At 32.2% G+C, this 27,549-nt stretch overlaps 2 protein-coding genes across 3 annotated transcripts; both read right to left on the bottom strand.

Annotated features, from left to right (window-relative positions):
- Positions 1–2,065: 2,065 nt before the first annotated feature.
- LOC109541823 lies at positions 2,066–3,320 on the bottom strand. The gene is made up of 4 exons (XM_019910805.2): positions 3,087–3,320; positions 2,832–2,981; positions 2,634–2,766; positions 2,066–2,573 (listed from the first exon to the last, which is right to left on the bottom strand). Exons 1-4 carry the CDS (start codon positions 3,159–3,161, stop codon positions 2,410–2,412), a joined length of 522 nt encoding a protein of 173 aa, XP_019766364.1. The 5' UTR covers positions 3,162–3,320; the 3' UTR covers positions 2,066–2,409.
- A 1,847-nt stretch (positions 3,321–5,167) lies between these two features.
- On the bottom strand, positions 5,168–27,061 carry LOC109541815. Of its 2 annotated transcripts, none has more exons than XM_048662864.1 (6): positions 26,907–27,061; positions 16,724–16,853; positions 13,706–14,279; positions 13,339–13,613; positions 10,365–10,814; positions 5,168–6,221 (listed from the first exon to the last, which is right to left on the bottom strand). In XM_048662864.1, the coding sequence occupies exons 2-6, from the start codon at positions 16,840–16,842 to the stop codon at positions 5,654–5,656; spliced, it is 1,986 nt and encodes a 661-aa protein (XP_048518821.1). In that variant the 5' UTR covers positions 16,843–16,853; positions 26,907–27,061; the 3' UTR covers positions 5,168–5,653. The 2 variants fall into 2 exon arrangements, with proteins under 2 accessions (XP_048518821.1, XP_048518819.1); XM_048662862.1 differs by lacking the exon at positions 26,907–27,061 and adding an exon at positions 17,881–18,104.
- Positions 27,062–27,549: the final 488 nt, after the last annotated feature.

Below are 27,549 nucleotides of genomic sequence, written 5' to 3'. Positions count from 1 at the left end.
GTAGTAAAACTGATAAAATTGTCACATATATGTAGCTTAATACGTTGCAATAATCCGGCCAATCTCTCTTTCTCTGACAACAATTTTTAGTTTTCTTAAAAATTATTTTCGATTATTTTGTAATTAATTTTTCTTCGCGCAATTGCACTTGGTGGCACTCAATATTTTCCAGCTCATTGGTAAATTGTAAAAGTGCTAAATTCATTTGATTGGCGCAAAGAAATTTTGCAATATTAGTTAAATTGTTGAAGTTATTGAACCTGTGTAGCGTTCAGATCGCCATGAAACAATGTTCGTGCCCCATACGAATTTGCGACTACGGAAATAAAATATTTTTTAAAATTATCTCGTTGTCTCATCATCTAATCAGTTTTTGAACAAATTTTCAGCTGTTTTTATCGATATTCTTATAGTTTTGCTCATCTTTCTGGCTTCGTTTTAGAAAATCTATACTATCGCTGTAATTTTCCACTTGTAGAATATTTCTTTCTGTATTGTTATGTCACTGTACACTTATACACATTATTTATTTTGCTTTGGATTTTATAATATTTACCATTTCTGTTGTCATTTTATCTTCTCCTGGCCATCTGCTGTTTGCACTGCTCCATTGAATTCGTCTCTTTAATCTGAATGCGTTCAGTAATACGTATTTTGTATGTTAATACACACATTCAATGAAGGAATAATTAAATATTGCATTAAGTTAACATTATGATAAACAGTTAAAGCTGATCAGCTTCTTTTTATTGTTTCTGGGATTTTTATATATATTTTGATTTTTTTAATAGAAAACATTTTTTTATTTGGGCAAGTATTTTTACGATTCGAAATTATTCTTCAATCTGGGAATATCTTCGAGGCACACATAACAAAGTGTTACATTGTGAATTGAACAGTCCAGTATGGGAACCATATTAGTCTTTATGAAAATATATATGGCGTTTTATAATACTCCTATTAGTGATAATTTAAAAACTACAATTAATTCTAGAATCTAAACTCAAGGGCACGTAGTTTCATTATTTTACATATTGCAAAAAACTACAGTACGAAGTTAAGATACTAATTTTTCATCTAGAATTGAACTAACTATTCATGAAGGATCATCCTTTGAATTTTCTTATTTATTTCTATTGTATTTTTATAGTATTTTTATTAAAGAATTACGTCATTTTCTGCCATGATTAGGTACAATGTCGTCCGCAACAGCCCCTTCTAAAATCTGCATTATATAAGTTGAATTATTTCACTCCTTATAATGCATTTATTAATTATTTAATCCATAATTGTCTATTCTTGTCGCAATCCGCTATGACTACTAAACGTCTTATATCGTATTGTTAATAATGACTATTAGTATTATAAAAATTGCCTCAATTTTTTAATTTAAATTTTATTTTAGTTTTAATAAGTACTTATTTTTCTAGTTGTTTGAAAAGTCCATGAAAGTCCTTCGTTTACAGATTTTCATGACTCCTTGATTCTTAGTTCCGGATCTAAATTAACTTTACGATTTTCCACATCCATAGTTCGCTTCGCTATAGAGAAGAAAATTACATTTGTAATCGAATGAAAAAAATTTTGTATCAATTCAAACAAATCAATTGAAATACAAAAATTTTCTGATTAATAAAAAAAACGTCCTCTAATAGATTCCGCTTCAGATACTTTTGTAAGTTGATTGGTTTTGGAATAATTGAAAATCAATATGCCTAGAGTTGCTACTCAGAGCCGCATTCACATTCCAACTATTAAAGATTTGCAGAAAATCAGAAAATGATCAGATCAAACTGAACTTACAAACAGCGTACACTTTTTAGCTATAGATCTTTTTCTAGTCTGCTTTACTATCAGAAAATATATTTATTAAAGTCACTTTGCCTAGAGCCATAGCATAAATTGTAATTTTTATGCTGTGCTAGAGCGTTCTGTTTCGAGGAGACAACCATATTTTTACGTCCAACCAATCATTAAAAATACAACCAAATTGAATTTTGCAAGACATAATTGGTTTCTTTAGTAAAGAAATTTAACCGTAGGTCAAAGTAAACATTTTAACCGGTACAGGCATATTATTATCGTTTATTGCCAGCTCAGCACTCCCAATTTTAATACTTTTAAAAGTAATAAAATATGAAATGGGCCCAATTAACAAACTTCTTTATATTCATCTAAACATTCTAAACGATCCTGATTAAAAGTACTTTATACGTGACAAAAATATGTATTGCCGTAATATTTGATACAGCAAACATAAAGTTGCCTCACACCAATAAATGTAATTAAATAATTTTTTGAAACAATTTACGAGCAAAATAATTACAGTCGGTTTAACATGTAAGTGAACTACACTCACTGCAAAGCCGGCAGGCGAATTAGATATATTACTTAAAATATGTTAATTATTCATACAGTAGTTGTATCGACAGCTTTTTCTGGAAAAGAAGCCAAATAATTAGGGGGCATTTGGCAAGTTATTTCATCCACTCTCGCTTCCACTGAGCTGCTATTGTAAATTTGCAATTCAATATAAAACCTGTACACGTTATATAATCCAATCCACAAAGAGACTAAAAAATACGAAAATTCCTTTTAGAAGGTTGCCACAAAAGTGCTATAACTACACTTACGACATAAAATAAACACAAGTATAAAAACTATTGATATTTCCGGATTAAGGTTGTTCATCGCTGTAAATATTGTTAAGGTAAAGAGGATGACAAACTCTAATAGGATATAAAGAAGAACAATTTTTTCTTTGCCCTAAAAACAATAATGTTGTCTAATTTCATTATAGCTTTATAGTATAGAAAAATTAATTCACTAACCGTGAGTAGAGCAGCAATCATGATGCATCCTGCAATAATATTTATTATTCCTATGAATACTCCACAGGCAAAATATGTTTCAAATGTGTCGAGAACTTTGCTGTTTGTCAACCAGATACTTCCACCTACGATTATAGCTATACCAAGAAGCTAAAATATGGAAAATTATTAGAGTTTCTTGGTAAAATTTAATTTTATGAGCACGTTTATGTTTATTCTTTTTCTCGGATTAAAATAGTAACACAAGCAACTTACCAGATTTTTGAAAGCCATTAAAATGGCCCACGATTTCAAACTGATATAACATGACAAATTTAGGTTTTGTAACATAGTAATTATTTATTTTTCGCCGTTTACACTAAAGTACATTTAATATACTTAAATGTGTGCAAGACAAACTTTTACTGAGGAGGAAAAGACCGAGCACAGCCAGCGAAAACGGGGCGAACCAGACGCCAGACGTCTGGACGCCCAGGATCAAAATAGAGAGATGACTATTCCATTAGTATTGATAATCATTGTACAACTAAAAATATTTGTAAAATTTGCATAAATTCTTACAAGGCTTACGTGTACTACTAAAATAATTATTAATTTAAATAGTTTTATGGATAGAGGTGTCGCAAACGGGGTACAAAAGTCTTCAATCTTAACAAAGATCACTCAATAATATACCAGGTGATTAGACTTTGATTGACTCCAATTGAATGGTTTCTGAAAGAGGTGTTAGAAAGTAAAAATTTTGAAAAAAGATGGGCATGAATTATTACCAAAAGCCATATCTTAGATAACAGAGTTCTTTTCCTCGTTTATTGCTAAGATATCTCATTAACTTTCGCACTCATGAATTATTACTGTATATCCTAATCATAGAATCTCTTAGGCATCTCTTTAATTACATGGTGATTAAAAAACAACTTTTTGGCTCAAAACTTCACAGTGTACTTAAGGCAAAAATTCAATATACAGGTTAACATTGAAAGCTACCCAAATCAGAACTTGGTACCACGGAATCTGCAATTATAGGGAAGTTTACTTTCACACCAACTGTTCATGCTGCAAAATAACAACTCTATTTATTGGGAAGTTAGTAAGCCGCTTGCTTACCTGAATATGCAGAATAAACGAACTGGCTTGTAGGTGCTTCGGAATCAGTCGCAGAAGTTTTACGGGCCAAGTTGAGAGGTTTTGGCATGGAATACATCTTTTTACTTTGATATCCATGTGCAATCATGGTTGAAATTTTATTGTTCCAGCATCGCTAAATCATACTTACCATTATGCTCATAAATTTGCCTAACAATAAATTGCGACAGCCGTATGTCGCAGCAAAGATTCAGTTGAATAATAGAAGAGCGATGAGGTGTTCAACAAATCACATCAACATTGTGCATCTATTCTTTCGTTTCTCTTCAATTTTCTTGTCAGTCTTCTCCTAACACGCTCGCTAATCTCGAGAGAAAAGTCTGGTTAATCTATTTTTTAAATGTTGGGGTTGCCGAAAATCCGGTGGCTATTATGGTTTTTTGAGATCACTCAGTAATTGAACACAGACTCAGACACTGCTTCTCAATATGACCGTTTCTTCATGTACAAGATACTTACAAATACCCCTTTGCTGTTCAAATAAATTAAACTTTGTCTTATTCATACGGAATCATAAGAAACTTTCACAAACTGGGCTTCGTATTATTTTCGATCCTATAAAAAATTTTCTAAGTAGTATCATTAAGTACCTATTTATTTGTTGGAAAAATCCAGACTGGCAGAAAAAATCGAACTTGATAGCGCTAAAAGCAGAAATCAATTCGCTGGCAGCAATCAAAGTTTATGCAGGTCCAAACTTAGTGAAAATTTGGCGGTGAAACACTTATTTAGGTGATCAATAATTAATCTAAATTAGCACAACATGTGTTAAAGACCACTCGAAAAATAAACCAATCCTACCAATGCCCATAAACATGAAAAAGGAAACCAGGAAGGTAGTGGCACAATGCCAAAAGTAATCTTGCTGCTAATAAATTATTTTCAACTTTTTGGAGCAGATGCCTATCTATTTTTTTTAACAAGTTGTTTAATGTACATAGAGAACGCTGAATTAATAAAACTAAAAAATTGTGAAAAGAGGTCTAAAGGATTGACATGCAAATAAGGTCCTCTCACGTGCATATTTGATGAAATTATTGAAAATTACTAACAATCCATTAGATAGTACTCTTAAGCAAGAGTACAAAGTCGAATACAAGAAACTACGTAATTCCCAGTAAACGAAAAATAATACAAATGCGGCGGAACAAAACAAGAGCTAATCTAAACATTGCCGAAGGAAACAAATATACGAACAAATAATTTTATTATATTAACAATTATCTGTAAAGTACACAGTACTGTATATAAGTCTCTAAAGTATCGACTAGATTAGACAAAAAATCGTAACAACTAACTAGCTAAAATAACAATGAAATATAGAAAAGAACTAAGCCCATAGGGCTAATTTTTATTATCGTCTTTACATTCAGATTATTGGACCATTTTATTATACTTTCGCCCTCCAAACTGTCTTTATATAATACATATCTAACAAATACTAATTCACAATACATTTCTTTGGTTAACGATGTTATTATTTTCTACAGCAATTTACAGGCACACATAATACAAGACAACTTTTATAGAGCGTTTAAATTATTAAAAATGCTTACGAAATTTGTTGATAAATTTTAACAGAACTGTCCTTATAATTGTGCTTAAGATCAATCTCAGCTCTTATAGCACTCAGATTCAACATTTCCATGGGTCCTGTTTCAGTGGCTACAAATTCTTCAAGAATTTGTATTTAACTCTCCAGACTTCACTGATACATTGTCAATATTCTCAAGGGGAAGTTCTCCCCTTTCAGCTTGTTGAAGTTCTCTCTGCTCAGACTCACTAAGTTCTCTTACATTCCCTGGCAAGTAGTCCTTCCATGATCTGAATAAATATCTGGTGAACTTCCGAAGCTGCCTAAATTTGCAATAAGTTGCACCCTCGGCAGATTCCAACTGCTGAGTCTGAATCAGAAATCCTTTCTCCTTGAATGTTTGCTCCAACTTTTCTCTTTGGATCGATTTTCTAGATTTTCTCTTCTTGCTTCGTGTTGAACTGCTGCTGGTACCTTCCGGTGGAACATTCGCTATGCTGGATCCGGGCAGATCAGGGGTCAAAAGAAAATCAGACGATGACGTTCCGCCTGTGATTTCCAGTGGTGGCGCTGGATAAATCTTTTCTCCACTAGCTTGGAGAAAAGCTCCAGTGCTTGAACCTTGAGCGTTTGTAATTTGCTGCTGCAGCGTTTCTCTGGGGAAGAACTCATAACCTCTCATACTTTTATCCCCCGTGCCACTGTAATATCTAAAGCAGAAATATTGTTTTTAATTTTCTCACTTTTTACAATTAACTTAATATTTTGTACACAGTTGAACGTGTAACAGAATCATTTTATTTTGTTGGATACTATCTAGTCGTTTGCAATTGTATAGGCAATGACGTCAAAAAAAGTAACATAATGGTAAAACTTAAAATTATAAAAAATGCTCGCTTCAAAATGCGAGCAAAAATAAAAAAAACCTTAACTTCAGAATCACCCTATATTTTATTAGTTAAAAGAGATTCGGGAACATGTTTTGTCCAAAGTCGCCTTATAATCGTTGCTGAATAATCTGCCATTTTCAGCATAAATATTCAAGTAACTTAAAGAAGTTCTCGAACCAACACTCGTCTTTTTTAAATAGAACATTATATATTTTAATCTAAAATCATGGCATTTTAAATTGTCTTTATAATATAACACACCGTGGACGAAATTGGTTCCTATCCGATTTTTTTTAACTTTATAAATTTAAACCAGAGTAAGCCATGAAACAGAAGCTCATATTATAAAAGGGCAATCATTTTGACGTAAAATAAGTATTTTCCTTGTTGTTAAATTTTCTAAAATTTGCACTGAAGATGATGTGAGAAAATCAAAATTCTGTCACTAGTTTTTAAATAAATCTAACAAGGATCGCGTTGTTCAGGAAAATGTAATTCAGTCAGATGAACATCGAATTACAAATCTACATAATGAAAGACATTGGAACTCCAGAAATTCATGGTCTCATGGTTCGACCTATTCACCAACAAGGGCCATTTGTAGTAAATATAAGTTGCTTTTTGTTTATAAATAAACTGGTCTATCGCTGTTTTAAAGATAGACCGAAATACTCCAATCGAACCTATTCGATATTCTTGATGTTGTTCCCTTAAATGAAGTAATAGAGATTTGAGATTTTAACAAGATGGTGCCCCTACATCAAAATGCTTTTCGAATGGAAAAGAAGAGTTTCTCGAATTCGGAAGAATACTAAACTCAATGAGTATTCAGATAAAAACTGTGGAATATGAACAGATAGACCTATAAAGTAGCCATCACAAGCACCGGATCTAACACTTCCAAATTTTTTCTTTGGGGAATGTTGAAAAATACAATTTATAACATCATTTTAAACCGAGAAGAACTTGATCAAAAAATTCATGAGTCCGTTGAAGGTATAAATGCATTACACATCAATCATGAATTCATTAAATTTCTACAATTTGTTAATTGATTTTCTTGTTCCTACAATTTATTTTGCTTTTTATCTATTAAAACATATTGTGTCAATGTCTTTCCAGCTAGAATCCAGTTTCCGATTAAAATATATAGAGTTTCCTATTTAGCAAAATAAGTTTAGGTCCGATAAATTGTATACCCGATGCCGTATACTTATTCTGAAAACGGCAGATTAATCCACAATCATTATAAAAAAATTAAATATAATAGTTATCTGCATCGCTTTTAACTAAGAAAATATATAGTAATTTTGAAATTAAGGACATGATAACATCATGAGGACATGATAATTATTTTTTGATAGCACTAACAATTACGGAAAGACCCTATAAAAGTGTTGAAAATGGAACACTCTGTACATTATTTTTTGGTTGTTGTGCGAATAATTGGTGTGAATTTCCGAATGGAAAACAAAAGCATTTCAATTTTTGTATTTAGGAATTGGGAACGAAAACGTAAATTCTTGGTACTAAAAAAAATCAGTTTAGGCAATAAAATGACCACATCATATCATAAAATATTGGAATATCGGAAAAGAAGCAATTTAGCGAAATCTGAAACACTATAGATGGAAAATCTCTCGGGAAAGAACCGTCAAAATATCATAGTCATATATCGCGCAAATAGCAAAAACTGAGCTGGGACTTAACCAGAGCCTGAATGCTTAAAGCAGAACAAACGCAAATTGGGTCATTGAACAATAAGCCGTTGATGATGATTTTTCGAACCGAATTTTCTACAGCGATGAGGCTCATTTTTCGCTCGGTGGTTACGTGAATAAACAGAACAGCCGTATATGGGGCTCTCAAAATCTTCAGGTGATCGCAGAAAGTCTTTGCGTCCTGAAAAAGTGCACGTATGTTGTACATTATGGTGGTGTTATTGGCCCGTATGTTTTTCAAAACGATCAAGTAAGAGTCAATTCTGAGCGCTATGGACGCATGTTAACCGATTATCTTTAGAGAGAAATTGAAGAACTTCAAAAGGATTGAGGCCTGTAGGAGGTGCCGTGTAGGACATTCAAATGATATGGTTTTTCACGTAGATATAATGACAAGGCTTAATCTTGATATTAAATTAAAATTTTCGTCTCCATCTGAATATTTTGTGTGTTTTATTTACTTTACTTTCCCAAGCATAAAATGGACAACCCTATATATCAAATACAATAATAGTGAATATGTATGAACGTGCAGTAATATGCACTTGCAGAAATCATCTTATCTTCATGACGGCTCTGATGATGCCGAAAGGTTTCATTTTTCGCTTAATATGTATGTTTAAAACAGGTAAAATGGATAACAAGAAATTGAAACAATTCAAGTGGATTTTATGAGCATTAGCCAAATGCTATGGGCAGAATCAGAAATATGGCAAATTGGTGAAAACTTAGATGTGTTGAAAATGGGCTCTGCTATTCGGGGTTTCTCGTTCAGCCTAACTAAGAGATACCCAGTCTTTACTTTGCGTACCTACTTTAAGTAGGTATACGTTTGTATTCGAATTCTTATCTGGTGCAAAATACCAATGTATTTTGGTATAAAAAGCAACAGCTTTTTAAAATAAATTTAACCTTGGATACTTTCATCACTTTGCTGCAGAAATTAGCAGAGAGGAAATTAGGAACTTTTCAATCTATTTTTGAGTAGCGGTTTCTGACTATATTTCCTTAATTTATTTGCACCAATTTAACATTGAGTGTACCTTTAAAGTAGGTATAGAGAATATAAGTTTTCCAATAAAATATAGATTTAAGAAGAAACAAACGTATGTAGGTAAAAGTTTTTTTCACGAAACCTACGAATGTTTTGTGGAAAACTTGCAAACTAAATTTAAATTCGAAGTTAGTATTGTGCCATAAACTTTAGAACGCTATGAAAGTAACGCACAGGTTAAATTATTGCATTACTCAACACTTCTGGTGACTATAAAATCTATTTCGCGGGCAATGGCTCGAAACAGCATCGCAATTGCGTCAACATGGTTATCAATTTGGTATAGTAACCTTGACCTAAATGATGTGAAACTTTGAAGAGTGGAAAATATTGGAAAATGGCCTGTAATGGTCTTCAGAGAAAAATTTCTGAGCCACTTACGGAAATCAATTTTTTTTGTCAGTGCCAAAATATATGTTGTTTATTATTTTGAATTGTATGTCCATGACTGGACTGAATTGTGATTAATCCTGAATTTGCGCCTTGAAGAAGAAGGAAATTAAAAGTTTGGCAAAGGTTCCAGTAGATTTTTTTTAGTGAACATAACCTACCGATCCTCAATATTATCAACATAATGATACAAATCCAATAATGATGCATTATTCTAATTCTGCAGAGAAGTGCGATTAGTAATACATGGTACAAACTATATCTACTTAACGGTCTGACAAAGGACAATTAGTAGTGGACCAAGTAATATGGCAGAAGCCATGAATGAAATATTAAGCAAACATCAGCTTGAACAACATACGATTCCCAGCCTATACCGTACTATTAGCAAGAATTAGCAGTTTCAATACATGAGATGTAGACTCTCTAAAAATCAGTTCATTCAATCGGAATTAAGCGCAGAACCGAAAATTATTCGAAATGTGACTTCATCGACAAATACTCAGAATAATGAGAAAAGTGAGAAGTAAAAGAGGTTCCAGAAGCAAAAGAATATTGCTTAGCCAACTTGAGAAAATGGTGTGTAGTTAATTTTCCTGATTTATTTAGAACATAAGTGAATAAAATAGGCATATTTATGAATTCGCTCAAAATAACGGACTATAACGGGTGGTTGATCCTCAACTGGGCAAAAAGTTTCGTCACATTGACAAATTTTTCAAATGTTATCACTTGATAAAAAAAACGTTAGCAGTACCAGTTATTTATTATCACCTTTGTAGTTTTGCTTCATCTTACCTAAAATTTCCTCCAGAGTCGACAGACAACATTTTCTTTTCTTGTAAACTAGGTTTAGCACCTCCAGTAAACTTGAATTTACAAATGCTGACTTCCGTTGCCGGATTTGTAGTATTCTCTGAAGGTATTGGTGGTATAAAAATGGCTGAACGTTTTCGCTTTGCGGGAGTTTTCTCAGTTGCGCTGGCACTAGCGTTCCTCTTTGATTTGTTTTCATGCTGTCGATGACTAGCCTCCGGTCCATCATGAACTTTCGAAGATTTTGGCACGATTTTCCTTAAATTATCTAGATTTTCAGGCTTGTTGCCTTCACTACTGCTAGGAGGTGGTCTTGGACTGTGACTGGGAAGCTTGTAATTCATGTTACCAGCCAGCCGCTGATACATCATAAGTTGCTGCTGTAGAGCCATGGGATGAATGAACAATCCAGTATTAGGCCAATAAACATAACTGAAAATGTAAACAGATTATAGCAATTAGTAAAGTATATAGATTTGCATTTACTTTCTTTGCATTTATCCTTATATATAAAAATGTGGTTATTTCAAGGCATCGCGCTACCATCCACTTATATTACAAATGTATTTTTGTTGCACAATCATTGCTATTAAAATAACTTAAAACAACCCACAACGAATATTATTACTAGGTACCAGTAATGCCCACAATATCAGGTTGATGGGTCTGCTAATTATTTGAATACTACGCATGATATAACAGCACTTGCTAATTAAATATTACATTATTCCTTTCAGAGATGATAATTTCTAACGACTTCAGTTGGGAAATTAGATGTGTTTTATGTTATATTATTTGTCTTCTTAAGTGTACAGCTTACGGAATAGCTTTAATGTAGCTATATGTTTTTTAGGAATCGCTTAATTGCGTACGAGTTTCGTAATTAAGAAAATTGCTTTTTGGAACCAACGGATTTTTCCGAATCAATATGGAATGCGTTTGAGTTTGATTCGAAAACATTTTGCCATATTAAAGTTACGTAATCTATTTCCCACTGTAGAAATGTTACCGGAAACATACATGTAGGTACTTTATAACTTAAGTAGACATATTTTCCAAACTGATTGTTTAGCCCAAATTACACTTCTTATGTGAATGGGTCCTTTAAATAACCTTTTTAAGTTCACAGATTTGCAAAATTGTCAATGACGCTTACCATGACCAAATACCATGAAAATAGCAGTATTTCCTTCCTTTACGCTTCTTTCGCTTCTCGTCCTCAAAATTGCCATTTTAGAATTTCATGTGTATATTAAGTTGATCTTTGCCACACCGAAGTTTTTATTTGTAATAAAAATGTGTTTAAACGATTTTTGTTCTTGTTTATCAGTCAAACGAAAGTCTAAAATTTTTACCTAGAGTGGTTCTATAAAGCTTTTCCCATATACAAAAACCAATTTTTACGAAAGTATCTGTTCATCTGTTCACCAGACCGATTAAGCTGAAAAATAATCACAGCAAGTTAAGAAATCAAAAATGTCTTTGTATTTGTGCGCTTAATTTGAGACATAGACATCTAAGACTTTAGACTAACACTGGCCAGCTGGTAGAAGAGAAGGAAAGCAATACTCCCTACACAACCACAGCAAGCTAAGAAACAAGCTCCTGGTCCATTATCCTAATCCATCAATTCTAGCGGTTTTACTGATGCCCAAGATCTACTTAAAAACGATGACTGAAGAATGAATTAACAAATCTGGCGCATCAAGTATAGAATACGCAATTAGCTCAACAAACACCGATCATGAAAGTGCTGAAGAAGTGTACAAGAAGACAACAAACAGAAGCTTGAAAACAGCCAAATAACTCGACATATAATACGGCAAACCTAATGAACTTCTACTAAACAGTTATTTTAACACACTGAAGAACTTATATATTATCAACTATGGGCTTCATCGGCAGCAAAGACATGATCTTAATCATAAGGCCCCATTAAATACAGAACCTGAAAATAAAACATAAAATGCGCAGATCAGAAAGGAAGTTTTTAAATTCCATCATCGCAAAATGAACTAGCAGATAACTAATCAGATTATTCCTCGTGAATGGTGGCAAAAACTTATCGAACCCGTTTTGTTAATACCGCCTAATAATCAGCCTAAGCGATTGGCTCGTGATTATCAATAAAAAGCAGATCTATTTGCTAATTACTTGGCAATGTAGACCTGATACAGAAAATATTCCGACTTTCAGTTCAAATCAAATTAATTCAAAAGTATGCTTTATTGCATAAGAAAAAACTTAAACAAATTTTATGGACAAAACCAATGGTAAAAAAATATGATATGAAAATATAGCACATAAAACGAGAATGCACAATGGTAAAAACAATACAAAACATAGCACATACAAGAGCAATAGACAGTACAAACAGAAAAGTTATCAATACCAGTCAACTTTGCACACAAGCAGCGCAGTGTAACAACCATACATACATTAAAATTAACAAACAGGGCTGAATAAAATCAAGTAGCACCTAAAACCATAAAAAGGCCCTGGTCTGCGGACATTGTTTCAACAGTCGAAATTAGTCCCATTCAAGTAGTTCGTAGAAATTAGTAATAAGATGAATCTAAAGGCGGCTTTCGGGGTTTGATTTAATTAGAGAACAACAGTTTAAATAACTGTCGGAAAAACTTATACTCTAAAAATGTATTAAATGCCTCAATCAATCTGCATCGCGTAGCCGCAAATTGAAAAATTGTTCAAATTATCATGGGTTTGAAGCCTTAAAATGTTTTAGCTATAATGTTATGACATACCACCCAACAGTCCGTCTTGCTTATAATATTAAAGGTTTCAAAAAAATCGTTGCTGAAGATACTAGAACTAAAAATAGAAAAACAAGGTTGCAGACTACAATCGACCAAGTGCACAGTTAAAAAAACCTCTTCGCATACTTATTTAAAAAAGCCGAAAAAAATTACAATAATACAAAAAGTTTAAGACTGACCTTCCGGAACCCGCTGGACTTTCTGGTGTGTTCGGCGGATCTGATGGACTTGAGGTAGACAAACTATCTGGAGTAACCGAAGGAAATCGTAAGTCGCTTTTAGCAATAACTGATGGAGAAGGTGTTTCTGTTATGAGTTCTATGTCCTCATCTGACTGTGGTTCGGACTTAATATCTGTTGATTTCTCCGATTTATCCGGACGCCTTATTTTCAGATGATTCAAGTCTCGAATACAGAGGTTAAGGGGCTCGTTTTGATCATCGGCTTTTTTGTCCTGCGGATCCAAAAATGTAATTTTTAAACACTTATACAGTTCTCCTAAATTTAACTTCTTAATTTTACTAAACTTATGTAATTATATCTTACCGTTAAAACTTTCTTACTTTCTTGCGTTAGTCTTTTCTCAAGCAAACTACTGATGATTTTACTCTGGACGTCGAGCTTATTGAGGGCATCGTGTTCTTTTTCTGCGGCCGTATTTCTCTTCGGAGCAGTTGGCCGATAGCTTTCCAAGTAACTATTCGGATTGGGTGTCCCAGGAAATATTGTGCCATAATTTTTATAAATCAAGTGGCAAATGTCGGCCTTTTTTGGTTTCCTGCCTCTTCTAGGCTTAGAATTATCCAAGGTAATTTCCCCCATATAAGGTAAATCTTGATACTTCATCACCCTGGAAGGTGTAGGCACTTGCGGACTGGCAACAGGTTTCTTAACTGGCCCATTATGAACTTCGGTAATTTTTTTCAGCCAATTTTTAACCGACTCTGCAGGATTATCTTCAGGTATCACCGAGAAATCAGGCAGAGGGATAAGATCGGGTTTATCAAATGATGGAAGTTCCGCTTCGGAAGGTGATGAGGATTCTCGGGAGTCCACCTCAACTTTTTCTATATCGTCTTCTAAGTTGATATTGGAGTATTTCAAAGAACTGATGGATGTTCTAGAAATAAAATCATTTATTTTACAACTTATTCAATTTTTTGAATATGCAGGAGTTTAACAAGAAACATAGGCAAAACTTCAAATAAAGTAAAACCATCCTATTAATTAATACATGTCCGCAAATCATTCGTGATCTTACTACAAAGGGTGCACGTTTCAAGCATTTTTGGTGCGAATCAGATTTGAATACTGAATGTAGCAAACGGAGGAAGTGCAATGATCATAACGGAATCCATCTTACAGCATCAACAATTGGGTTACCAAACAGTGGAAATTCGGGCTACGTCTGTTAACATTAAAACGAAATCATACGAAATGATAAACAGCTTTATATTGCCCACCGAGATTTGCTATAAAGAAAGAACAATATGTGGGTTTTCTCGAAAACCAAGAAATTAGATTCATCAGTGGATTTGACTTTAACGCAAAAATGCGAAGTATTATCAACTGGTAAGCCAACCTACTGGCCTACTGATCCGCATAAAATTCCTGACCTCATAGACTTCTTTGCAATCAAAATATCCCATCAAACTATGCCCATATTGAAGAAGGATGGGACAAAAACTCAGATCACTCTCCGATATTTCTTACTCTGAGTGACAATGTAATCTAAAAAGAAAATCAACCGAGTTTAACTAACAAGATGACAAATTGACAAGTTTCAAAATAAAACCTGAGGAGCTCATTGAACTTTCAGTTCCACTTAGAACAGAAGAGCAATTATATGACGAAGTCTGTTGAGAACATTCAGCGAGCAGCATGAGACAACACACCTCGGTATACCCGGAAGACAAAAAATAGATAATAACTGTCCAAAAGAGGGTAGGAACTTTATTTCAGTATCGAGAAAACTGTGACGGAAATGGCATCAGACCAGAGTCCCAAGAGATGAAACAATTTTGAACAACGTAACGCAACAATGAAAACAGAAAATTCAGAGTATCTAAAACGAATCGACTGAAGAATAGCGGAGTGAATTCACTAGTGACAGTAAAACAGATTACTCACTTTGGAAGGCTGCCAAGAATGGAAATGACCAATTCTTTGTAATCCAATTCGAAATACGGATGGAAGCGTCCGCAAGAATATCCAAAAAGCGCATAGGTTTGCAGAACATCTGGACAGTATCTTCCAGTAAAAGGACGGAGAAGATCCTCAAGTCTGAACTGAACCAGCGCAACAAGATGTAGTCATTAGAAATACCTCTCCAGAAGAAGTCTCAGATGAAATAAAAGAAACAGCAATCAAAAAAGCCCCTGGGTTTTGACCTAATCATTGGTGTAGTTCTAAAACAACTCCCGAGAAAAGCCATAGTGCCAGTTGCCAATCTTATCAACGCATCCTTCAGATTGAAGAATGTTCCTAAGATGAGGAAAGTCGCCGATGTTATCATGATCGCTAAACTAGGGAAATATCAACCTATATAATTGTTGCCATTAGATCTATAGAATAACACAAGCGATAGATAAGAAAACAAGTCACACTAACAAAAATAAAATACATGTGCTATTTGTGGACTCACAGACACCCCTGAAAAAATGGTAGTAGTTTTTAAATGGAAATGTTTAAATGTTTAAAGTTTAAATTAAAAACTCATGAATTAAACTTACGTCCTCAAAGCTGAAAATATAAAAAAGAAAAAAATTGAAATAAAAAAAAACAAATCACCACACCTTCATGAGGCAAAATGGGTAGAGTTAACAACACATGGTTTGTATATTATAAAAAGAAAAGGCCGAAGCTTCCAAATAAATCTAATAAACGAAAATATGAGTTTTGGAGAAGAAGACAAAAGTCTCAAAATAAGACAAGGAAGAAGAATGCTATCTTGTAATCTAGTCTCTTTATAATTCAACATAAAGTCATTATAAGGTCCATCATCTCTAGAAGTACGAAATTAGTTGTAAGTAGTTATGACAATGCAATTCTAGAGATGGTCTATTGGATCATCACCAAGGGAAACTGAGTATAAAACAAGCAAATACGTTAATATGTAAAGCAAATTATACTTATTTATATTATTTATATTTATATTATACTTATATCATCAAGAAATGATAATTAAATAATAAAACTAAAAATAAGCAACAGAAGAAACAACTACGTGAGTACAGGCCCATCAAGCAAACGTCCGACCATCATATTAAATAAAGATTACTAACATGGATTCCAGATAAACAAACTGTTCAGAGAACCTTCAGACTGGAATGATGCAGATACTTGACGAATGATAACAGGAGAATGTTGTTGAATATGTAATCGAATTAACTATCAATTCCCACATTTTTGGGGGGTAGGAAAGTGTTCCTAAAATTGCAAATTAACGACTTTTTAATTTTAGACTAAAGATCTTTTCACTATATAGCACTATTCACCCTGCGACAGAAACTTGAAGTAGGGCGTTATTACAGAAAGCAGCAAGTAGCATTTTCGAATACTTACTCTGGTAGTTTATCTAAAGTATCTGCAGTAAGAAGTGTTGCGGTTTTGGTAAAAGTCATTTTGTCTGATAAAGGAGTCCCAGGGCAAAGCAGCGATTCCTCAATTTCTTCTGATTGCATCGTAGACGTCTCTGCAAAATAGATGTCTATATCAATTTAGTTGTTCGTGCTGATCCAATTGGCAATTTAAACAAAAGAAAAACAATATTTCTTAGAACTTAAATCTTTCGAGGTGGAAGTAAATTAGAACAAATAATGTAACATATGAGTTCCTAATTTAGTAACAATTGGTAGATTGTTTAAATTTATCTCAACGACGCTTGCGAATTGAAAGGCAAATATCTCTTCCTAACTTCCAACTATACGCATTACTTGTTGAAGCTAAAAATAAGACAATTTTACGCAACATTTTACATGTTTCCATTAATGACTCTGATTCACAGGTTTGTGTTAGAAGGCGTTTGTTTAGCAGATCGGCTATAAAAAGACCTAAAATTAGGGTAAAAGCTCAAAGGAAATCTATGATGCTAAAAATTTGCGAAATATGGGAAATAGCTTCATTTATGCATGACACGGATAATGCAGGATGTGCATAGATATGGATAAATTAGTATTTTACCTACTTAACAAAATAAAAATAAAATAATACACTACTAAATTGCCTACTAATTGAAACAATGATAATAATAATATTATAAAACAATAGGCTTAAATTGCTATAGATTTTCAGTTCATGTTTCTAAGCTAAGTACGGAATGACAAAATTATTATTGAAAATTTCTTTTGTAACCGGTTTATATAATAGTGGAAAGTAATAAACTCATGATAATTACTATTTGCTCTCCAAATTAGACCTGCAATTTGAAGTAAAATGTGGCTATGCGAACTGAATAAAAAAATTAAAAAATTTAAAAACCATTTGTATAATAATGAAACTTATTAATTGCAAAATATTTTAATAATATAATTACACAACTTTATTATTACTCGTTATTACATAACTATGTTATAAAAAGAATCGAAGCACACTCATAAAAAATATATTAAAAAGTTAAAATACAACTTAATATAGAATTGACAACATGACATAGAATTTACAAAATATCATGCACGCAGCAATAAAATATAGGAATAAGAGTGAAATAGGAATGCACTTACTTTCAATCATGATTCAATCTGCCTATTTCTAATATCACAGTTTTCAAGTAATAATATTAAACGTCACTCCGGTTCACAGAAAGTGAAAGTTGCCGGTTAGCAATGTCCATTGAGAAAAAGCCATCGGAAAAAGTAAAACCTTTCTGAAAGTGTCAACAATAAATGTTTAAAAAGTCGGTAAAAACCAAAAGCTCGCGAGTACTGGCCGTACAAGGCCGATATTGGCGTCGTGGCTAGTTATTTTAGGCGTCGGGACGCCTCTCCCGCCGGTTCCCGGTTTATTCTTGATTTGGCCGTCGTGAAACCCGAGATTGAACCTTATTTGGCACTAGATGTCCGCTTCCGAGTTATTATTAACCCGTACGGGTGTTCTTAGGTTGCCAGTTCTTGATTCAAGTGCCCAGTGTTGGCGACACTGCTTCATTTCTAGTTATTTTCATTGGATCTAAATTTTACTTTCATTATGATCCACACGTTCATTCGATATTTCTCAATCGAAATAAACTGTTGAAACTTCACAGTCACTTTCTTTTATCAACGGTTGTGGGCCTCACACCAGAAAACTTTATACATGTTTGCTACATTATAGTTCTAAAAGGAATTTTCTCATTACAATTATAGGTCCATTAACTCTTGTACTAACACTGTAAAAGTAATTTTTCCCATTAAGACCCTTGCCAGATTCAGAAATATCTGCAGACCGCACCATCTAAAACCGAATTAAATATTCTACAAAAGTCTTCCTTCAGAACGGTTATTCCCAGAAGGAGATCCAGAATAACTAGATTGAACCGTCTCGAAATAAAAATAACTACCAAAAGGGAAACAACACGTTTACACAACAAAGATAAATGTTACTCTTTCTTCCAATAGTGACGGGCAACTTCGGAAAGCTCCCAGGAAAACATGATGAAAAACGAATGATATAAAAACAATATGCAAGTTCACAGGTAAGCTTTCGATCAAAAAGGCTTCTAAAAACCCAAAAAACTTACTAGCTTCCAGCAATGGCTGCAAAAGTTGATGTAAGCGTCTATATTTAACGTTCCTTTAAACTAATATTATGCAAAAATACTTCAAATTCAATGCACAATATGAATCTGAATTAGTAAATTTTCGGATTTAAAACCGTGATATGGAACCACTTTGTATTCTTCAGAGTACCAAAAGTTAGTATTTTGTATACAAATTTGCAAGGTGTTTCAAAGCTTGAATGTGAAACTATGAAATAAAACACTTTTGAATTACCTTCAAACAGTAATATTTGTGTGATAGTTTTTGATTCAGAAAAACGGTTCAGCTCCTATGGTACTTTAAAAAGTGTAACTAATGAAAAAAAAGCGTGTTCTAAAGCGCCATCCATCAATTTAAGCATTAAGCATTTGGAATTATTTACCATTAATCACTATTTATTGGCTGTTTATCATTGCTGTGGCGTTAACAACATCTTCCAAACCGTTGATGATCGGTTTTGTAAGTACTTATTTTTCAACTTATCCATGGCTTTAGTGGCTGTTTTAGAAGTTTTAAAAGTAATTTTTTTCGGTTCTATTCTGGCATTAATTTAACTGCATTTATCATGACGAATTCAATTTACAATCAATACCCGTTTCAACAACATAGCAACACATAGGACGACGAAAGATTTTAAATAAAGCTTACATTTGACCATATCTGACGAAATATGAAAAACCCCAAATGCTAATCGTTGATATGATCCAATGTATTTTTTAATGAATGCCATAGCTTACTTGCTTAAAAGATAATCTATAAAGTACAAATAAACAGCTTCAAATATATGCAATTGCTTGAGTTGAGCAGAGAACCAAAGGTTGTTGATTGCAAAAAATATGTCAGAACTAAACTGAGAATTCTACAAACACTAGAAACTGAAGAAATAAAAGAAATTAAATAATGTCCTGCAGAAGCTTATACAAAAAGAGATAATGTAGAGAGTTGTAAAATATATCTTTGGTTAATTAATTATTCGAGTCCCGGAATTCAAAAGATTTCAAATGCATAGCCAACCAATAAAATGAGAATAATCTAGCATGCTTTCTTCCATAACATAGTAAGTTGTAAAATCCTAATTTGGGGCGGAGTTTACAAAAATAATAGGGAATTAGTGGAAAATATACAGAAGGAAACTTGGAAATTGTAAATAAAAATAATTTTGTTGTTTAGAGCAACCAGATAAATTTAGAACAATTGTTCAGCTGTGAATCTCCAAGCGAAAACTACTGCGATCTCAAAAATCAATACCTCAATTCCAATACCATAATTAGAAACAAAAGCATAATTGTTACTAAACACATTTTGATAGTGAGTAATAAGAATAGTTATATAAGAGCCATTAATGTTTTTACCAATCTGCCAAATGAATTTAAAATTTTAGGTACTGGGATAGTATCTCAAAAAATAGAACTAAAGAATTCGATGTAACTCTGAGTATTGTACGATGTATTATGTGTGTTTCTTAGATTAGATTTATATTTTCTATATTGCGGAATGACGCATGTATTTTTAGTTTTGGGAGATTGTAAAGTGTATTTTTGTGATATACCCAGTTCTGTAAACTATCTATTCTGTAAAGTATCTCAGCGGGTTTTCTGGTGAAGTTCACTATGTAAATTTATACTGGTTCAATAAAAAAAATAGATAAATAATATAAATATTAAAGTATATATATTTAATTTGAAATTCCTCCAATACATCGCTTAAGAAAACAATTAAAGGCGATTGGTGCACCCTCTCTAGTGAATAAGAAAACTAATAGCCTAAAAAGGCGACAAGCACCCTCTGAGGTGAATGCATCCAACTGTTTGTACATAATGTGACCTCTTGTAATGAATACATCGAACTAAATTTCACAAAGGCGCCATCGATAGTGAATAGGTCCAACTAATTATCTTAAGAGGCGCCCTCTGTAGTGAATAAGTGGAACTAAATTTCACAAAGGCGCTTTCTATAGTGAATAGGTCAAAGTAAAAGTCTAAGTTCGACTTATTCACTTCAGAGGGCGCTTTTGTCGATTTTAGCTCGACCTATTCGCTTCACGTTGTCCAAACAACCGAAAAAAAAGTCGGCTCGTTTGATAAGTAATGTTTTCCGAGCAATGGAACTGAGTTACTGCACCGGTGCGTTAGGTTGGTGCACCAAGCCATTTTAATTCCTAAAATCCTTTTCCAAATCCAAATCCTAAAAATTCATTGAGTTACCCAGGCCTACATCAAGAGTAGGTGATTTCCGAATAGGAACTCATCCCTGTTTTGTCTATTTTGACCGAAGTGATAGCCAATAATGTTATAGCTACCAAATTGAAGATAAAATAATTATAAAATAGGGAGTGTGAAAATTGAGTAACTTTCTGCAAGAAGATATCAAGATATAAACTAGAGTTTTATTTTAGCTGAAAACGCTGATACTACATTTTTATTTACAAGAAAGCGCAGCTTTCTGAGTTCAGAGCAGACTCTGTTTATTAAAGCGCTTCAGACATCTTTCTAGCTCTTCGGTTTATACCAAATCGCAGAAAAATAAACAGAAAAATCTGATTTCAAATTACATTTTTTAAAGATTCTACTAATTACTAACTATACAAAAATTTTAATTCTTGCTTGTGGACCTGAAACTATCAACCTGTATTAAAAAAGATAAGCTAAAAGTTAGTTTGCTGTTTGAGTCATCAAAATAAACTTTGTTTAGCCGAATATTAGTCAGTTTCAATTATTTCACAATTCAAGATAATATTTCACAATTATAGAAATATATTACATATTTTAAACGTCTGAAAATATTACATTAATCCAGTTGATCTAATAAGATTTATTTATATATACTTGAGAGAATTACTGAAACCAAGTAGTATTGCCTAAAATATCTAAAACGGACTGTTTTGGATTCACCGTGAAATTATTTTAATTCTAATCTAGACTATTTTCGGATTTTTTAACGCGAATTTTGACACACGTTAACTTGTTTACCTTACAAAAATAGTGATTTGCGCAGCTTAAAACGTGTTTTCATTATGCGTTTTTGTTTACGCAAATCTCTAATATGATATTTAACTCATTATTTATGTTACTAATTATATGTGTATTGGTATTACTTTATGATCAATCTGAATCTCATAAATATTAAATATTTAAAATTGAATACTATCTAGTTCAGTAATATTTTAATAATGAATGAAAAAGTTGAAGTATTATTATTATTTTATTAAACATAAAAATCGAAAGTTTTACAGTAGGTATTAGTCGTATATTTAGAAAGGTGCTGCTGAGGGACGGCTAATAGCACCTTAGCATTTTGATGCCTCAAATGAGACAATAATTGCCATTACTGATAATAAATTTTGAATGATCCACATATACCTAATGATTTCTTAACGAATAGAAATTTCAATTAAAATCTTAATTTTCTGTTATAATCAGTTTTTATTTTGTAATGGTTTTGGTTTTTTTATTCTTTATTGTTATACCTATTAGAAGTTATGTCAATAAATAACTAATAAAACAAGTAATTCGGTTTCCTCTTATTGATACATAGTACATAATTACTATTAATTAAATTTGTGTTGATGCTTAATAACATGGTAAATAAATGGCTTATTGAGTATTAGCGTCCCCAATTTGTAGATGTGGTGTTTAATTTAGTGGGTTTTGGGCAATTGGAATGAAACTCTTTACTTTTTTGAAAGAGCCGACGTTACCACTGTACCTATAGTTGGTCTTCTTGAAGGCTAACTAATACCGTTGATATATACTTTTTCAATTAACGCTAATACGTATAGGGGCATTAGGGGCGTTTAATTTCACAGATTCTCCAGCAACATTATTTAAAATATAATAAAAAAATTTCTTAGTCGGCTATTCCTTAGCTACTACGGGCGCAAATAATAGTGTTGTTCGTGTATTAATTTTAATCAAGTTTATTTCATAACAGCTAATAAGCGTTTAATGTGGTAGTTTAAAAATATATATTAATTTTCTTAACAAAAATGAATTGTATTTTAAATAATGTTGCTGAAGAGCCTGTGAAGTCAAACAACTCTAATACCCTTAAAGCCCTATATGTACTATTTAGCCTTGAAGAGGACCAAATATATGGTCGAAACGTCGGATCATTAAAAAAAGTAGAGTTGCATTCCAATTGTCCCAAACCCGCTAAATTAAATACCACAATTGTAAATAAATTGTAAATTATCGTCAACTAACAAGTCAACAGGTTACTTTAAAATGCCTGAAAGTTTGTTTTAGTGGATTACTATTTATCTGGCAAATCAAATTATTACAACTTCAGAAATTCAAAAAATAGGTGCATTGGCCATGAGCTTCGCTGGCGCTATTTTATAAATATTAAAATGCACTCTGATTGTCTGGTACGTACACTAATACTGTATCCAGAAATACTACACCTGACTTATTTATAAGCAAGGGTTATTTTAGTCTATTTCCTTGGTGACACTCTCTATTTCTAGACAGTTTCTTTAGTTTCACTTTCAGATTTTTGCAAATTAAAAATAACAGCTAAACTTAATCCAAATAGCTGTTATGCTGCCGTGTTTTATTTTTGTTTTTAATTCTGCGGATTATAACAAAGCAGCAACATACGGATTAACGTCTGAATACAGAATGGGATAAATGGCATTACAATGGTAATAATTATAACTTTAGGCCTAAGCAAATTCAGCATTCCCATTATGCTGCGTCTAGGCTGGCTCTGCTGTTATCTTGATGTTGTGGGCAGAAAGGGCGTATGTAACTTGCGTGAACCAATAGTTATATTACAAATTCTCATCGATAATTGAGTAGAGACGAAACAGTACATATACTTCATTTACCATTATGTATAAAAAACATGCAATTAGCAATACGATTTATACCTGAAATGAATTAATTACTTCGATTCGATATCCGCAAAAGCAAAAATGAAAATAGCTGCATCTTAATTATCGTACAATGATATGCAAAGAGAAATCTAACGTTTTCTCTCAAATATGGTAATCATATTTAACAAATATACGTGTTACAGCATAATCGCGTAGGAAGATCGCTCTTTCATTTTCCTTATACCGACTTCGCTTTATGATAGCTTAAACAATAAAAGTGTCCGAAAGTTTTACCAGAAGATGTAAATATATGCACTTATCTTTAGTTATATCTCTTAATTTTTTATGAAAATTGACCAATAATGCAAACCATCATTTACATGCAGTGTCGTGTTTTATTTAAATTGTATTCATAAACTTAATAACAGTTAGAACTCATAATTATAACTGTCAAAATACACAATTTAATACGTTTTTCTTCTTTTATATGAGGGAATTTCAGTAAATTGGTAATCGTGTAGGAATTAATGCTAATATGATCCTCGTATGCAGAAACGAGCCATCAAAATGGTTATTATTATAACTCGACGAAATATAATTTTTATGTCACACCTATATTAAGTATGTCTGCAGTGAAAATGGCAGGTAAATTATTTAAAAATCCCTTATTTGGAACATATTAATATTCAAATGTAAAGAAGAATTGGCCTGAAAAGATAATGATGTCCTCGGATTTCTCAATGTGTGATTTTTTCATTTTGATCGTTTGTAGAAACCTACGGTGAAGACTAAATTGGTCTGCATCGGATTAGGCTCTGTAGGTGTAAATTTGCTAATTCCATAATTTGCCGGAAAAATATAATATTTACACTAGAAATACATATTCTTAATCAAATTAGATATGTTTAACGTATTTACAAATGTCTAGTTGTTTACACATGTTGGGGGAATGAATCTATTAACAAAATGGTTAAAAGTAATATAGCAATTTTTCCAGGACAAATATGAGCACCAATTTTTAAGAATGACATAAAATATAATCATATGTATTAGTGTTTGGAGGAAATCAGGCTTTTTCCCATGTACATCAAATAATCTCTTATTAACTTCTATGGTTAATAAATGTTCTCTCAAGGAAATAAATAGTCCAATTCAGTTGCTTATGAAAACTGAGTTTTCAACGTTGAAAAAAATGTTTTCTGGTTTTTTCTTCATAAGTTTTGAACCTATTATCCGATTGTAGTAAAATGTGGAATACAAACTAGGGCTCGGAATCAAACTCGAATAATTCGGGTATTCGAGTATTCGAATATTCAAAAAGCGAATAATTATGTGTAGTCATAACTCGAATATTCGAATACTCGGATATTCGGATATTCGGGACGATTTGACCTGTTTTTCATAAATAATTATTGTTGTTAATTAAGTTGTTATGCTTGAATTTATTATGCTTAAGACTTAGTGCTGTTTTAAAGTTAATCCTATAAGTATTTTGATCATTCGTCGCGATTACTAGTTCCATTGTTTAGATTTGTTATATAAGAATAATAGTGTAATGGGGATGGCACCGGTGCTAAATAAGAACATTTTTGGGTGTAACAACAGAAAAAATCTACTGTAAACAAAGAAACTAAAAACAAAAAAAACAGTAAAATCATACAAAGAAAAAGGGAAGAGAACTGCCTTTGCAGTATAGAGAAACCATAACGAATAAAATCTGAAATTATTGTAAAAAAGAAATAGTGGGAGGACTACGATATAAATCTCGAATCATAATTAAATATAAATTTATAACAATAAAAGTAAGCAACAAAAATAACAATAGTAATAATTAGGATGGTCGACAAAAAATTAATTTAAAATAAGGAAACGTTATTGACAAGCAGGTACAAAGTAGATTTGAAGAGATTTACATGAAAAAAATGAATTAATAAAGCTGAAGGACCAGACGTAAGAAAATATCAATCAAGTCAAATCAAATAGACGAATTAAATGCAAAACAAAAAATTATAAACAGCAGATCCCCATTCGAAAACAAAATAACCGCAGATACGAATATATGTATTATAGGACTATAGGAAAAGCAAGAGAAATAATACGTACAATACCAATCTAATACAGGAATAAATCCTTTACGACTGCAAAATTACACTGTAGCATAGATTTTCTAAAACGGGCTCAAAAAATCAAAGCAGCAGCTGACAATTTATTTAAAAACATGATAAAAAAATTGAACATACACTAGAATAATCGTCAATTTAATGTAGATCTGTAAATAAAAATCAAGACGACATAGTTTCTATCGAACAATTAACAGGAAAATAAATAAAAGAAGGATTTCCACCAAGACCAAGAAAAATTATTTGACAAGCAAACCAGCGGAAAACATGATATATTTTGAAAGAATACACCCACATGACATTAATATAAGAAAGAATAATAAGAAAAGTGTACTTATTTAAAAAATATATAATTTAACTATTAAAATTGGCTTGCGTAATATTAATAGAGTCATTCCTAATTATACGATATCTAGTACGCTTACAACTGATAGCAGATTGCCACAAGAATCAAAACTATTTATGAAATTATCAATAAATTCCGTGGAGGAGTAAAGTAATTCAACTTTTGTAAAGTGAAGATTTTAGAACCGGCGTAATTAATGAATAGTATATAAAGACCATAAAAAGAACTATACAAAGTGTCTCGAAATAATGCGCAAAAGTTCAAGGGGTGATTTTACAAAAGTGATTGAATGAAAAATTAGTATCTTAAGTTGATACATTACATACCCTTGAATTCAGATTTTAAAAATTATTTAGTTATTAAAATAGAAATAAATAGGATTATTATAACTCAAAACTTCTTATACATTTTCATAGACTCTTTTTTCACACTGGACGATTCATTTCAAACAACTAGGTATAACACTTTGTTTTATGACTGCTAGTTTATCAAAAACTTGATGAAATGATGAAAGAAAAAGTTTTAACAAAATGGTTAACAAAAAAATGTCAACGCAATATTTACAACCTGTTGAACTTGCTGTTTGAAATAGAAAACCTTCAAGATTTTGTGAAAAATTAATTTAAGGAACATAAAAATTAGAAAACACTATATATTGAACAGATGCGAAGTTATATTTAAATTGTACCATATTATACTTAACTTTTTTTTAATTTAATTAACCGCTTACCTTCTAAATATGTGAGAGTAATCCATGGTAAATGAATGAACTGAGCCTAAGTCATCCTGTTTAGTTGATTAACATCGTGCACAAACGTTAGACACTAAACAACAACTAATTTGTTTTTAAATCTTCACCATTTTTGCTTTACAAAAAATGTCGACGATCACTTTAAAATTAACATTTCCGACAAGAAAAGTTCAAATTTTAACTCAAAGATGGATAATCGGCATTTGGTGTTACGTTTTCATTTTATCGGGTAAAATCACTGTCGGGAAAATGAGAGTTAAGGACCAGAAGTGTTCTTCGGCATGCATGCTTCCATTTACTGTATTAATCACGTAAATAGATTGAGAATGTGTAGGATTTCATTCAGGGCGGGCTAAAGACGGGCGTCAATCAATTGATCAAAGTGCTTGATGCGCTAAACAAAATACACTTTTTGAAAAATTATAATTTCCATAAATATTTCATAAGTTGAATTTCGCATATTTTACCGAAATTTGCCTAATTTTTGGTTCAAATTCCGAAAATTAATACTAAACTTAGTTGCAAAGTTTTCTGATTGGAGAAGAAAGGAACGTGCTCTTTTAAGGACATGCTTCGTAGTTAGCTGTTTTTACCATTTATTCTCATAACGTAAATACTGTTT

This window comes from Dendroctonus ponderosae, unplaced genomic scaffold (assembly GCF_020466585.1).
Source record: "Dendroctonus ponderosae isolate FM_Combo_2020 unplaced genomic scaffold, Dpon_F_20191213v2 Dpon_F_20191213_1, whole genome shotgun sequence".
Classification (NCBI taxonomy): Eukaryota; Metazoa; Arthropoda; class Insecta; order Coleoptera; family Curculionidae; genus Dendroctonus; species Dendroctonus ponderosae.
The sequence above is the reverse complement of the archived record's forward strand: the minus strand, read 5'-3'. Positions and strand labels throughout refer to the sequence as shown.